Source organism: Melospiza melodia, chromosome 8 (genome assembly GCF_035770615.1).
Source record: "Melospiza melodia melodia isolate bMelMel2 chromosome 8, bMelMel2.pri, whole genome shotgun sequence".
NCBI lineage: Eukaryota > Metazoa > Chordata > Aves > Passeriformes > Passerellidae > Melospiza > Melospiza melodia.
In genome coordinates this window covers 21,661,057-21,676,845 of record NC_086201.1, presented here as the reverse complement: position 1 = coordinate 21,676,845, position 15,789 = coordinate 21,661,057, and the positions used below count along the sequence as shown (strand labels likewise).

Below are 15,789 nucleotides of genomic sequence, written 5' to 3'. Positions count from 1 at the left end.
CCTTTTGATGCTGAAACCTATTGCCTGAGCTCATTTAACTGTTATGGCTTCTTTGTTTAAATGGCAGTAAAACTTTGCAGTATTCTGTAGTCAACAATATAGCATACCTTTTTATGTTCTTAGTTTAGAAGAGCTCTATGCTTATATAAATCAGGTGCAGAGGAGAACACTTTCAGAATACATTCATGCTTCTCACTAAACCCTGCACATATTTTTTTAAACATGGATCTTGACATTTATTTAAATTTTTACTCTAGAAGGTATAGTCATGCAGCCTATACTCCTAGATTAAAGTGTGGAATACCAAATACAACAGAAAAGTTGTCTGTGTTGTAGCTGAATACTAAGAGGCATTGTTATTTTAGTACAAGAGTCCAAGGTTTAGCAAGAGTCCAAGGTTTAGCAACAGGTTGAAATCTGGTAGGAATGAGTAGTCCTTAAAATTTGGTTTCATAGTCTGAAAATGTTTTTCCCTTGATTTCCTATTTGGTGTTGACTTGGGATGGGCTTTTAATAAATAGAATATGAACTAAATTGCATTGGAAGGATTGCAAAATTTGAGAGTTTTGAGTGGGCAGCACCGTTCTCATTTTCCTTGTGGGTGGTAAAGCTGTGTGTGGGTTTGTGCCAGGCCTTTCATTCTGTGTGGGATGTTTGACAAGTTGGATCACAAGGCAAGAAAGGAGATAAAATGCTGTCTTGAAAATAGAAAGGGCACAACTTGCCAAGAATCTCATGAGCACCAGTTTAACGTGGAGTTGTCCTTTGCTCTATGTACAGGGATCAAGAATTTATTTCTCTGCCCTACGTTCCTGATTTTTACTTGAAACTACTTAAGTCTTACTGTTGTCCTTCCTTACTAACTTCCATGATACGATCAAAAAGCAGAGCTGTAGATAATATATTGACACCTGCTCTCTAAGCTCCTGGGAAGCTGAATGTTAAAATGCCTTTTCCTGTTGTTTAGTGTTGTGGAATAAAGTTGTCATGGAAAGTTGTGATCTCCCTTCTCTGTAGATTCCATTCAGCCTTATTTGATGTTAGTAATTCCTTACCTGTGTTATGAAGCTGATAAATTTGTTTTTATCCCTGAAGTGAACTGTAAAGTCAAGTTATTAGTAAGTCTTGATTATCTTGAAGTACCAGAAATAAGCTTCTTGCACCAGGAAATTGGTCATTTGGTTGCAAATCACATTTACTGATATCTGATTACCAAAAATTCCATAATGAGTTTAAAATTGCATGCTCCTTTTTAAGGAAGCTGACCGTAGAATAAAGTATTAGCTGTATAATAGCTTTATTCTTAGGGGAAGATTCAGGCACATTGAATAAGCTGGATGAAATTCAGCCTTTACTGCATAAATATTTTAGAGGAAGAAGGAAAATCAAGTAACTGACTTCTTTGAAAGGACAGTTGCCAATATTTATGATTTAAAATTTTTAATGTAGTGTTTGTGATAATGCCTTACAGGGACTTTTTCCCCCACTAAATATCTGGAATTTTGACTTAACATTTTACTTTGCCATAGATAACAGTGGGAGCCCCTGCAATTGTCAGTTAATGTGGAAGCTCTCTCTTTTCTTGAATTTCCCCATACCTTCGAGGCATATAAAATCTCAGTCATGTAGCTGTAGTGAAAAGTTCATAAATTCAGTATCTATAAGAATAATATGGCATCTGAGTTTATGCTTGGCCTGCAACAAAATATGAATAGCCTTAATTATCTCTATTTTACAGAAGATTAATAATTAATTTTCGTTACACTATATTTTGTAGGGGAGAATCAATTTAACCTGTATTACCACAGAGCTCCCATATGTTTGAAAATTAATAACCAGCAGGTAGTTGAGAGTTTGCCAAGCTTTGCAAAAGTGACCAGTCTTTCTACAATGATTGCTTTTGATGTTTGTATTAATTACTGGTGTCCATAACAGCATGAGAACCAAGATGGTTGGTTTGAGTTATTAGTAGGCAGGTAATTGAAGTTGTTGATGGAATGTGTTGTGATGTTTCATTCTACTTTATTTAATTTTTCCTTTGGTTATTGACTTTTAGAAACTTCATATATTGGTGATTTACAAGTTATATGAAAACTTGGCCTTCTGAATAAAGGCCTAAGTTAATATTTGAGTGTAAACTGGGTATTCATAAAATTATTCTAGGGCTTTAATTTTATTGCAGTATCAGCCTTTTTTTTGATGGAAGTATTGGATCTTTCAGATTTTTGTAAAGCTCTAGGAAATGAATTTTGCCTGACCTCCACTTTGGACAGCTTTAGCAGAGTGCAATTTATATTGCCCTGAATTTATTCCATCTTGCTGCTGGGACAGTTTTCTTGGTCTAGGTTCCCACTTGTGAACAGAATACAGGGATAACTTGGAAATTCATTCACTGATTCTTATCTCCTGAATTTATTTTCTCTTCTTTGTGAAAGTACAGCGTATTTTAAAAACATTTGTGTTGAGTATGGATTTTTTTTGTACTTAAGTGATGGGCTGTAAATTGCAGTATTATGTGAATGAGTTTTCTTGTTCTCCTAAAGATTAGGATCTCTTCATTCTGGTGGCCAATGACAGGGCCCAAAGAAATGGCACAAAGCTGAGCTGGGGAGGTTTAGGTTGGTATCAGGGAAAAGTTTTTCACCCAGAGCCCTGGCATGGGCTCCCAGTGTAAGTTATCACAGCACCAAGCCTGTCAGAGTTCAAGAAGTGTTAGGACTGTGCTCTCAGGTACATGATGTGATTTTTGGAGTGCCCTGTGCCGGGCCAGGAATTGGCCTCAACGATCGAGATGGGTCCCTTCCTACTCGGCATATTCTGTGAGTTCTCTGCTTAGGAGGTACATGTTCTATGTTAATGCTTATCTACGTGCTGGAAGCTAGGACTGTGCATGTCCTGATCCTGTCCCTGGCTAAGTTGCTATGAAAAAATGAAATCTAGACAATCCTGAAAAACTTGAAGTCAACTGTTTTTAACACATTATCTTTCAATTAAATGTCCTTCTGAATTAATTCAACGTACTAAAAGACTATACTCTCCTAGTTGTCCTTTGAATTTTTAAAAAATCCTATTTTGCATTTTTAGACGGTGTGTTTTTCTGTTTTATGTTTGTATATTGAGACAGTGATTTTAGTTTGTGTTACCCTTTAGCTTCCTCTTTGTTTATTGGTCATACCTGAAGAACACTGGAAACACACAGCAAATCGAAAAGAGAATCCTTGGCTGACTTCTGTAGTCACTGAAGGCTGTCTTTTAAGCCATGATGTTTCTCTATTTGTTTTTACTGGATAGAATGAGAAGAGTTATAAGCCAGAACTCTTCTCAGAGAAAACACTGGTTTCTTTTTGCACCTTCAGTATTTCATTTCCATGAATTTCATAAACTTAGTTCATACGGGTCTTCAGGTTGCCATATTCTCATTTCAGGATGAAACCTGCTAATACTCACTGATTTCTTTTTTTTGTCTAACCTTCTTAGCTATCTTGAGCTTGCATAGGACTTTTGCATTTTTAAAAGTAATTTTGTCAATGGTTTAAACCAAGTCTTATTTGTAAGGGGTCACAATTTTGTCTTGGAGTGGCTTGAAGCTGAACCATTTTGTCCCAGTTGGAGAGTTCTGAAAGACTGGTTCATTGTCCTACTCAAACATTGTTTAATTGGTTTTGTGGACTTTCAATGTAATTCATAAAGGTCTTATGGGAATAGATTTTTAGTGTTCCCTTCTCTTCCCCCAAGTGCTGCATTATCTTACACTCAGGACTGTTTGTTGGAAGTACTGTAACATAATACTTCCTGTGCTTAAATGTAAAATGTTTCCTCTCCATACTTGGTTGCTTGAATGATTGCATTGGAATGGCTCAGGCTGGAGTTTCTCACATTAGGCCTAACTTATTCTGTTTTAAGGCTGCAAGAGAAAGGAGACATAAAAACTCAAAGCTATAGAAATGGAAATTGGTAGTTTGCAGTGGTCTTGTACAATAGACTAGATGTTCTAAAACTTTGTGGAAAGAGAAACTTGTGCTGATGTTCTGGTTTAACTGCTGTTTGTAGAGGTGAAAAAGAATCAACCATGGCTCTTACCTGCTCTTTAAGGAGTTTTATTTTGATAGTAGTTTGTTAAATACATGTGAGAAATAGTATCTTTATGGTGGCCTTCTGGCTTCTTTGATTAAGCATAAATCTGAAAGCATCCAGCTTGTCATTAAATGTGGGATTACCAACATGACAAACAGCTGGACAGGTTTAATGTATAGGCTCAATGCACACTGAGAGTATGCTCATGTGGTATAGTAATTACACAGAAACCAGGGGATATTTCTGTGGTGACATCTTCATAAAACCATAGAATGGTTTGGATTTTAAGGGGTCTTAAAGATAATATCTTTGAAACCACCATGCCATGGACAGGACACCTTCCAGCACACCAGGTTGCCCTGATCTCTAGTTCTTCTACTGTTTCCATTGATTTTGGCAGATTTATTGGTGTAAACTTCAAGGGTAAATTTGCAGAGTTGAGTGTACATGAAGATAACTTAGTTAATTTTTTCTTTCTTAAAAAGCCTCTATTTGTTAACAATTGAATACTATTGATACATTAAGTTTGTTAAAAATTATAAATTTAATTGCATGTCCAAGGTGTAAAAATGGAGTGATTTAATAAAATTATAAGCTAAAGGAGCAGCAGAAGAATTTTGAGCTATTGTGGGTAGAAGAATCTTACAGCTTTCTGAGTGGAGTAAGAAATATATCCGTGTATATTAAATCAATGTAATTATTTTGTAACACTAGCACACACAATAAAATATAATACGTATTTATACAGTGGAAAATAATTTTGATATAATTTATGTTCTAGGTCTTCATCCTCCAGGCCCCCCTTTGGCAAGACCTGTTCTTCCTCGAGAAAGGGGAGTTGTGGATAGAGTTATTGAATATTTGGTTGGTGATGGTCCTCAGAACAGGTAATTAAAAAATTAAACAGGTTCTTTAAGAAATACCTAAGCACTTAGGGGAAAGGAAGCTTCTTAACCTTTTTGTTTGAGCCATGTCAGGGTTAAAAGAGTTGTAAATGAACTTGTCCAAAATTTTCATAATTGAGAAATGGCTCTTTCTTAATGCTTCACTTGAAATATCTTTGCAGGGAAGCTGGTAATATTTGGGCAAACCTAACCTCTGTTCTGAGTAATATTAGCTGTGTGATACAAAGAAAGAGCTGTGCTCAAGTGGGTGAATGGCTTATATTTTGAACTAAAAAAAGAGAAAACATTTGCCTCAGCGCTTTAGCTTTATATCTGTTATAAATGTCTTTCAGGTTGTCTTCAGAATTCTCCAAACATATCTGAACTTAACATGTTTTCTATGGTTACTTTTCATATTAACTGTATTCTAATGAAATAAAGGTTAATTTGGATGTTATTTTCTGACACTGATGATACTAAAAATATGTTGAACTGTAGTTTAAAGTGTAGCTGAGACTATTTCACTGTGATTAAAGCAACTTCACAAAGTATTATTTAATCTACAGATTTAGTTTGCTTTCAAGGTTAATAATTTCATTGTGGAAATGACTTTTTGGAAGAAAAGGTCTAAGATATTTGCCAATATGTGAGGTAAAATCTCCCTTAAGCATGCTATTGCTTCAAGGTATGTTACTATATATTATTCATGTTTTCTAGGTATGCCCTTATATGTCAGCAATGTTTTTCTCACAATGGTATGGCTTTGAAGGAGGAGTTTGAATACATAGGTAAGAGCTAGTCTTTTTTTAGACTGTATTACTTGGCTAATGTTTCATAACAAACATGCATCATACTTCATTTTGGCTGCAGCTGAGTACTTACCTGACATTGTGAAGTACCACTTCATGTGGGAACATTTTTTGTTAACTCATTACTCTGTTTTTTAAGATTTACTTCAAGGCTTGGAGAAGTACTTTATTGCAACCTTCAGGTCATGGATTTTATGTGTAGAAAACTATTCAGTAGAAATAAGCTTCCTCCAATACATCCCTGAACATTGCTACTGGCTATGAATGGTTCTCAGAAGGGTTTTATGTTGAGAAACTATCTGACATTAAAGTGTGCCTCTTTTACCAGAACTTTAAACTAAATTTTCCTTTGGCAAGAAGATCTTGGGGACGTATTGGAAAAAGAGTGGGAACAAGCCCTAGGGGCCTATATGTGAATTTATGGCTGACAATAACTTAAGACAGACACAGCTCTTTATTGAACACAGATGTTGTATATTGCCTGCTTTCTACCACAAGTGTAAGCCTGATACTTAAGAAACTAGGGATTCCTAGATAAATCTTCTATTTCATTTTGTTTTGTTTACTTTTATGAGTAAATATACTGCATTGTAACAATAAGCTAAGTGTTTCCTATGAAACCAAAGATAAGTAGTCTATATGTTATCTTAGTTCTTATGAGTTCTCAACTCAACTGTACCAGAAACTGCCACTTCCCCCCTTGTCTTGATGAGAGTGGGGGAGGACAAAAAGAGTTATTTAAAAGAGTTATTTGAAGTATTAAATGATATCCAGTACTTCTGCAAAACAAAACTGCTTTTTCTTAATTAAGCACCACTGGGGCAGAATGCTCCTCAGAAAGCAGAGTGAAACATACCCTATGGAATTTCTAGCATCTCCTAACACTTCCTAACGCCAGAGTGTGAGGAAAGTGGTGTCTTAATGGTAGGGGAAAAATAATCTGCCAACTTAATTATTTTGTAGGAAAGAATAGAACAACACCATGTGGCAATATCTGGCACTACCAAATTGCATTATTTTGTTCATTGTGGTTGAATCTTTCGCAGTGTTGGGCAGTACTCAGTTCAGCAGAGCTGAAAGTAACCAGGTTTCTGAAAACCAACTGTCTGCTGAATTTAAAAAAGGGCTTATGTAGATCAACTTATGTAAATTTGGTGGAGGTGCTGTCTGGTACTCATAGTCACTCAGTTAACTGTTTTCAGTATTTTAAACCATCAGAATATAGTGTAGGAATAAAGGTGAAATGTGAAGCTAATTAGTGAGGCTGCTTACTGGGTGTGCTTTGTGGTGTAGCATTTAGATGTGCCTACTGCTTCTTCCTGAATCCTGCAAGAAAAACTAGACCTCGAGCTCCGCGACTTCCAGACTTCAGTTTTGAAAAAAGGCCAACTACAGAATTGCGATCTGAAACGGAGCCTCTAGAACCCAGAGAGAGAAGGCCCCAGGAGACTGAACAGGCAAAAGGTAAGTACTGATCTCATGAAGTCTGCTCTTTTCCAAATGTCTAATGAAATTCACTGTCATCTAGCTCTCTATTGAGCTAAGTTTTCTGGTAAGAATGACAACAGCTGAAGTACTCAAACACTGCTCCAAACAGGGTTCCTGGTGAGGTGATCAGTGACCAAAGTCTGTCAGTGTTAAAGGCATTTGGTCAATGCCCTTAACATGGTTTAACTTTTGATCAACCCTCAGTTGGGTAGGCAGTTGATCTAGACGATTGTTGTTGGTCCATTCTAATTGAAATAGTACAGTTTATTCTGATTTCATAACAAGTGCAGTTTGTATTTTTTTTTTCAGTTCTTGTCTCTGGTCCTAGCTTAGGTTGTTGATAGTAGTGTCTTCTTTCCTGTACCCTAAAGTGTCTTCATATTTGTCATTATTTTGTGCAAATGATGGCATAACAATTTTTTTCACTCTAGTGTTACTGACAAACGGATAGAAAAGGCTGTAAATTACAGAAATAGTTAAGGAGGGAGCATGTCCCAAAGTAGTTAACTTTCACTGTGTTTGGCAGATCATTTGATTGAGGTGTGTTGGAATTTCTGCCTTTGTTCCTTTTGCTCTTTTCCTCAGGGCAGGAAAATCTAGTAAAACTGCCTTGTTTAATTTCAGGTAGTTCAAAGACAAATTGTCAATTTTAATTTAACATAGTTCCTTTTGAGACGTTTTATAGTCTACAGATAAAGTAGGCATCTGGTGTACAGCCAACAGGAAGATGCAGTGTTTTAAAAGACTCCAGAAATCATAATTTCAGACCAGAGGATCTCCAGTTAGATGTACTGTTGAGTGCTTGATGGGACTTTGTTAGTTTAAGCAGGGGTCCTGGAGGAAAACTAACAGATAGTGTGCAGCCCTGAGGTTCAGGCTGGAAACACCCATGTGTGGGAAACTGTCAGAGTGTAATAGAGTGCTTCTGCTTGATCATTTTTAACAGGGAGTGCAAAATAACATTGGGTGTTACTTTCTGGCATGAGAAGGCTACACAAAACCAGTAGGGAGGTCATATTTAGTGGTGGCAGTCTCTGGGTATGGCCTCATGAGGGTGCATTGTAGTGAAAACTTGCTTTCTTTTCCTGTACCATAGGGCACTCTTACCTCAGTAAAAGTGCTGTTACTGGCATGAAAGTAAGCCTGAAATCAAATGGATGAAACGGAGACAATGAAAATATCTCATTTGCCCTTAAATTCTGGTGTTATTTTTTTAGCAAGGGGAGGGTAGCTTCTCCTTTTGAACTTAGAAGATTCTTACAGAAAAAGGCATACTTTGTTACTGGGATCTTTAAATGTGCTTGTTTTCTTCTGTCTGACTCAAGTAGAGAGGTCCTTCAAGAGGGCTATTCAACTCTTGGAGGCATGTGCCTCACGGGTTTTTAAATATTATCCATTACTGCAGGTTTTTAAAGAGAGATAAGGAGATGTGCTTGCTAATTAATCTGGTATTATCATTGAAAGAAATTATTATGAACCTATGCCTATAAAGGTCTGAGCTGCTGAGTCTGTCTACAGTTGTTGTAAAGAATGTAAAATCTGAAGAATTACTGTGAGATTGCAATTAACCAGTTCAGATGTAGGAATGAAAACTGTGAGATAAGTTGCTTTTTAGGGAAGCAGAATTTTATCAAACATTTCAGCAGAAAAATAGGATGGATTTATTGCAGTAAATATGATTTTTACCAGTTTACCTTTAACAATGAAAATTACTTTTTTTTCTGATGTGGTCTTGTATTAATGTGTTGCTTTATTTAAAAACAGCAGGAAAAGAAACTGCTGGGAGCTTCACTGTCCAGTTGTCTTTTTCTGATAGGAAGTAGATGGTAAGATTTTGCTCAAGAAGTGTAAGAAGTAAGTGAGTGGTATACAGACTTTTGGTTTGCAATGTTAAATAGCAGATATTTTCTGAATATTTATTCTCCAAGATGACACAAACCATTCTGTTTTGATAATTACTAAGCAGCCAGAAATAGAGTATATCTTAGTACTTTACATAGCTCTGAGAAATGTTGTGTTGATTTAGAGAAGACCAGTGCCTGCCTGTGGCTTGTCACAAAGGAATCTCTTCTCAATGAGAAAATATTTTCACTAAATCACTTTTTCCACTGGAACTGTAATGTGGAACATAACTGCTTACATGCAGTTGGGGTTTATTAATAAATGAACACATTCCTTGACTGTAAGTTTTAAGGTATGAAGCTGTCATTAAGGTACAGCTCTGGGGAAAGTTTTTGTTCACCACAGTAAAATAGCTGCTGTCATAGCAAGAATAGAGAATATATCTTCACTTACAGATGTAGACAAACATTAACATCAGGAAACCAACTTCACCACAGTGCTGGCAACACAGGGGACTACAACTCTTATCTGTAATTCATTTATACCATAGCTGTGTAGCTCAAGGAAATGGCAAAATAATGTGATCAAGAAATGCTATAAATATTTTTTACCAGTCAGCTACTTTAGCTAATGGGTAGAGCATGAAGCTGAATCTTTTTTCCAGTTGTGTGCTCATGTAGTGACAGGCATGTTACATGCAACTCCTGTGGGTAAGAGATCTGAAGAAGAAGCTTATGGAGAGTGCCATTGGCACTGAACTTGGGAATTTTGTTTTAAACCTCTGGAAAATGGAGTCATCAACTGTCAGTCTGGTGCAGATTACTGGCACAAGCATCATGCTTCCTTATTCAGCAGATTAATTTAGGAAATTTAAGTACCAGAGTGAAGCAATAAACTTCAGCTCTTTTCTTACCTTTCCCATAAATGGCTTGATTTTGATCCCCTCCTCCTCCCATCAAAGGCTAGTTGGTTCTCTCATGTACTTATCTTAAATGTATCAATGTTTGGATCATATTGAAAGAGCCAACAGGAAACACTTTTAGCCTCTGGATTAATTTTGTCTTGCCTTTATTTAGTACTGTTACGCTGTTTTTGGTTCAGGTTTAGCATTTCACAGTATTTTGAAAAAAAGTTAACTGCATCAGTCTTTTGTGTTGAATGTCTGGTGCTGATATTTAGAGGTCTTCATTAGATGAAGATTTGAACTTCAGACTTCACCACAGTGGTGAAACACTTCATAGACTACTTTGTGATGTCTCTAGATTTGTATGGAATTCCTTGGTCATCTTGCTCAAATATTTTTATGATTACTTAATACTGTCACTTGTAAGGATTCTTGGAATACAGCAACTGCTAGTATGTTTGAAAGGGTTTCCATTATAAAGGCAGGTGCAGAAACTTTGCTTGTTCAACTGAAGGGGTCACAATAATGATCTGTGCCAGAAATAATGACATTTCAAGTGTGTGCTCATCGTGAGTTCTACCATAAATGGAGCTTGGCTTTGGGCAAGTGTTGCAGAAACCTTTTCTAGCAATAAAACTGATGGAAGACAAAGGACTAATATGTCTAGAACTTGATTTCTCAAGCAGACTTAAATCAGCTCACCTTGACTTTAATAACTTGTAAACAAATTCTTTTGATTTAAAAATGTATTATGTTTCCAGTCAACCATAGCTCAGTTTTGCTGAACAACAGAAGTTGCCTTTTTGGTAGGATGTATTCTCTTACTTGTTTCAAAGGCTTCACAATAGCTTTCTGTGACACCACAGCCACTAACAGATTACTGTGAGACAAGTGTGCTTTAAAAGTGCTCAGACATGTAGCACTATGTAGAAATCTATCTTAAAGGGGAGGTGTAGTAGTGAAGAATACTTGTCCAAAAGCTGCTTGAAAGCACAAGCAGCTTTATTTTGGAGCTCTTACACTATTTTTATGAATTCCCACTTAATAGGCATTTTCTAGTTAATTTAATAGTGATTCAGTATTATGATTTCACTGGTTACTCATTGAAATACTCTCTGCAACAAGAGCAAGGGTGGGTGACTTCTTACAGTGTGATGTGCATGTGCTTTCTGGGTGCTAAGCACTAAGCAGGAGTGTTGGGAGTAAAAGCTGCTGTAGCCAGAAGCAGGTTTTTAAGGTTGCATTGTTGCAGCTCTTAAATATGCAGCAAGTGTAGGGCTGTGTTTGCTGTTAAGATCATGTGGGTGAAGCTACATTCTGTGGTTAAATGATTAAGTATTCCTCATCAAGAACACTTAAATTTTCTTTTGTCATCTTTTAAAGTTTATTGTCAGAACTTTCACTTGTTGGCTGCTGCTCTTACAAAGATTTTATTCATGCCCTATTTAAATCAGGTTGACTTTAGGCAAGCTTTCCAGTAATTGGTGTATTTAAAATGGAATCACTATATATTTTTAATGAGACTGATCATGTTTGTGGTTGGAGTTAGCATCACTTACTCTGAATGCCCTGGCTGCTCATTTAAGGGACCTGCTTTTTAGTTTCTTGTAACTTTCTCAGACTGCATTATAAGACCAAAATTTTTCATGCAAATTTGTATTACTATAAATTCTGTAGAGTTTCAAGAGTTTCAATTAGTTTGCCCAAGAACATACTGAAAGGAAAACTCATACAATACCTGACAATTTTTGTTTAAATAAGCAGTGTCTCCATACCTTTTAGTAAAATATAAAAATGAGAGCACTGTCATGTTCTTTTGATTACAGTTAGTATATGCATTTCTTCAGGTTTTCTCCTTTCCATTAGAAGCTTTGCTGATGGCTGTGATTGTCCCTGGGTTTTACATCAAAGATGTTATAAATGCTTAGCATCCTTCTGATCAGACTGAGCAAACAATCTCTTTACTTTTTTTGACTCAAGCCTGAAGACCAGCAATAAAGGAATGTAACTCAAGTGTGGAGGGATTGGAGCAGGAAAATGCACAAACTTATTCATAGAATTCGAGGCAGAAGAAAAAATGCAGAGATGAGACAGAAAGAAAACTGACAGTTGAGAGATAAAGATTGAGTACAGACAGAGATGGGATCAAGATGGAAATTAAGGAGCAGGAGAAGAGAGTGGGATGGCTTGGAAAATAACTGGGAACATTAATTTGCTTGGGCAGAAATAGGAGGGTTGAAAAATTTTGTAAGAAGAAGCCAGGGCAGGTGTTTAGCAGCCTGTGGTTGAGACAGCAGGGAAAGAATCAGGAGGTGAGTCAGCTACAGACTTGCTAAAATGAAAGATCCAGTCTGAGAAAACGATGGAGAAGCTGGGCTGCTCTGAGCAGTCTGAAATGAAGCCTGGAACTAGCTAGGTCGAGGTTTGTGTGGAAAGAGAGGTCTTCAGTTCTTGGTGACAGATGGCTTTTGTACAAGGTCTGCTGGACAGGGGTGTGCAACAGCTCTTCTTCTCAGTCATGGGCCAAGAAGCCAGAGCAATAGTTCTAAAACTTTCAGCTCTGCTTGAATTCTGTATCAGCCTGAGGCAGTCTGATTACTTTCAGACTTCTACCCTATATGTTCTGATCAACATGAACATGTGGCATTTGACTGACACTTGTTTTCCTGAGAAGTTGGTATTGGGACCAGTGCTGCTTGATGTCTTTGTCGGGAACATGGACAGTGGGCTTAGCACACTTCAGCAGATTTGCTGATGATGCTGAGCTGTGTGGTGCAGGCAGGGATTCCATCCAAAAGGACCTTGAGAGGCTGGGGAGGTGGGACTGTGAACCTCATGAAGTTCAACAAAGCCATGTCTAAGGTCCTGTATCTTGATCAAGGCAATCCCAAGCTCAAGTACAGGCTGAGCAGAGAATGGAGAGCAGCCCTGAGGAGAAGGATGTGAGGATGTTGGTTGGCAAGAATCTCAGCATGACCTGGCAATGTGTGATTGCAGCCCAGAAAGCCAACCGTGTCCTGCCATTGTATTTGGCATCACATATGTTTAATTTTTTTCCCTTTCTCTTCATTATTAGGCTATTCTGATTTTAACCTAGGGGTTTAACTTTTACTGTTATTCTCCTTCCCATCCCACCAGGGTGGCAGGAGGGTGGGTGGGGAGTAATCAAGTGTCTGGTCTGCAACCCAGTTGCAGGCTGGGTTAAACCACAACAGGCCCCTGGCATAAGAAGGACATTCTCCTTTTGGAGCAAGTCTGGAGGAGGGCCACAAACAGGGTCAGAGGGCTGGAGCACCTGTCCTGTGATGACAGGCTGAGAGGGTTGGAGCTGTGCAGCCTGGAGAAGAGAAGGCTTTGGGGAGACCTTAGAGCGCCTTCCAGGATCTAGAGGGGCCTCAAGAAAGCTGGAGAGGGACATGATCCAAGGGCATGTAGTGATAGGACAAGGCAGAAGGGATAGGAACTGAAAGAGTAGCTTTAGATGAGGTATTGGGAAGGAATTTTTCACTTGGAAGAGGGATGAGACCCTGTAACAGGCTGCCCAGAGAAGCTGTGGCTGCCCCATCCCTGGAAGGATGGGGCTTTGAGCAACTTGGTCTAGGGGAAGGTTGGAATCAGATTGATCTTTAAGGCTGCTTCTAACCCAAACCATTCTATGGAATTAGAAACATTTGATAAGGCTAATATTTTTGAGCTGTAACTTTCAATTTTGCACACTGTTCCCCTTCACAGTATGTATTAGTACTGCAAAGTACTGAGTAATACTGGTCAATAAATCAACTGCCATCAGCAATACCATTCCACAGTGCCTTTGTGTCATTCAGTGCAACACTACATTCAGTTTTTCAGTGCTTATGCTTATTTCAAAATATGACTCTTACTTTTCTTATGCTACTGAAGTCTTGCTGGGAAGCTAGAATATACTTCTTTAGAGGCAGTACTTAGAATAAATGTTTTTGATTTTAAAAATATGCTGGTTATCAAAGAAATTCCCACCCTAGATGAAGAGTAAGTATACTCACTCCTGTGCAACCATCCTATGCTACCCCAGGGAAGACAGAATATGCAATAATTTTCATTAGCTGGTTTGATATATTTGTTTTTTTCCCCCCTGATTATCAGACTCCTTATGTTTAAAGTAATTTCAATCAAGAAGAATGTTTTAGTTTGTGTACAGATTGAACTATTATAAAAAAAAGTTCAACAACTGGTGAAATACATTAGCAAAGACAAAGAAACTGAATTGCCATAGTTTTTTTAACATATCACTTTAGTAAACAAGTTTAGAAGGCTTCTATTGAGGATGAACATATGCAAGTAATACCTTAGTGACAGCTAAGCTCTTTTCCATAGTATTTTTTCCCTTAAATTTTAATTGTTTTACATGTGACCATCTTAGAAAAACCAAAGCTTTTATGGCTTGAGAATGTCATGCAGTTACTAGTCAAAACCTGTATGCAATTGCAGAATGTTTAATTTCTTTTTAATAATATTATCTGCCTCTTAATTTCTGCAAATGGCTATTTTGTCATTTTTCTTTTCACAGAATCTGAAGATGATGGGGCCCAGCTCGTTGAGACAAATGACATAGATGATAAAGCACCAAGTTCTGAGCATCTAAATGATAAGCTAGCTGAAGAAGTCAAAAAAGAAGAAGCAGAAAACATTTCAACAACTGAAGAGGCTATTTCAGAGTATACTTCAGCTGAACAAAGTGAAGAATCTTTAATAAAAGCAGAATAAAATACTCAAGTGCCTTCTCTAGCTAGTTTTTAGCTTTGTTCATGCCTGTTGTTACTATTCAGGTGAGCTTTTTTTAATGGTACAACTTAAAAATCTTGCTTGGGCTTAAACTGCCTCAACTGCCACAGTGTGTCAAAGCTATGTGTAGAGTGGGTATTGTAAATTCAGCATGTCTCTTTAAGTTAACACATAGAATGTGTAGTTGGTTGAAGTCTAACAGTTGTAGCCCTTGTTCAGTTTGCATATTTAAAAACTTCAAAGTACAAACTTGCTAAGGGTGACTTAGAATTTGACATCTCTTTAACTGTCACACATTAAGAGCAATTACTGATGGCAATTGACCTACTAGGTTTGGTCTAGTGAACTTAAGATGCTTTTTAATGCTGCCCTGTTCAAATGGATTGAGTACACGTTTAATACACAGATGTTTACAAGCTACAGTGTCATCCAACATTTGACTTAAGCATATGGAAGTGTCAATGCAGTGGTGTTAATATTATTCATTGTCTAAATTCTTGACAGAATTCAGTTAAATGGCACTTGGATAAATGGCATCTCCTTTGGTGTTTGCGTTGCAGATGAACCAGAGGCACCTACATGCAAAACTGTTTTGTGTTTACATGAAATATAAGAAGTCTCTGCACTTGATTGTACTTGAATACAAAGCACTATTTATACCTGTACTATAATGACAAGATATAAGTGAATTTTGTGCCTTTGTGTATTTTGTTAAAGGAAAATAAAGACATCTAGCAGCAATACTTGCTTTGTGATTCCTAAAACTGAATAGAATTAATGTTCTGCTGTATGCAGCTAATCTACAGTTACTTTGTGCAAGTTCAGAAGGAATGTGCCGCCTTAAAAGGAGCATGTCTATTTGTAGCTGAGGTGGCTTTGACAGGATAGAAATAGATCCCTGATGAAAAGGGGAAGTGCATGTGCATTTGCCAAAAGGCTTTTCTAACTGTACCTAGAGATAGTTGATGCTATTTAATGTTACAGTTGCAATGAATATTTGCTGCTGGATTACTGAAAATGTAATTTT

At 37.3% G+C, this 15,789-nt stretch overlaps 1 protein-coding gene across 2 annotated transcripts in view; it reads left to right on the top strand.

The window, feature by feature from the left end:
- Nucleotides 1-15,505, top strand: part of LNPK (lunapark, ER junction formation factor) — a 42,428-nt gene extending 26,923 nt beyond the window's left edge. For both annotated transcript variants that reach the window (XM_063162181.1, XM_063162180.1), the window contains exons 10-13: nucleotides 4,856-4,961; nucleotides 5,676-5,746; nucleotides 7,061-7,231; nucleotides 14,548-15,505. In XM_063162181.1, the coding sequence (XP_063018251.1) occupies nucleotides 4,856-4,961; nucleotides 5,676-5,746; nucleotides 7,061-7,231; nucleotides 14,548-14,744 (545 nt within the window). In that variant the 3' untranslated portion in view covers nucleotides 14,745-15,505. The remainder of the gene's footprint in view (nucleotides 1-4,855; nucleotides 4,962-5,675; nucleotides 5,747-7,060; nucleotides 7,232-14,547) is intronic.
- The last annotated feature ends 284 nt before the right edge of the window (nucleotides 15,506-15,789 follow it).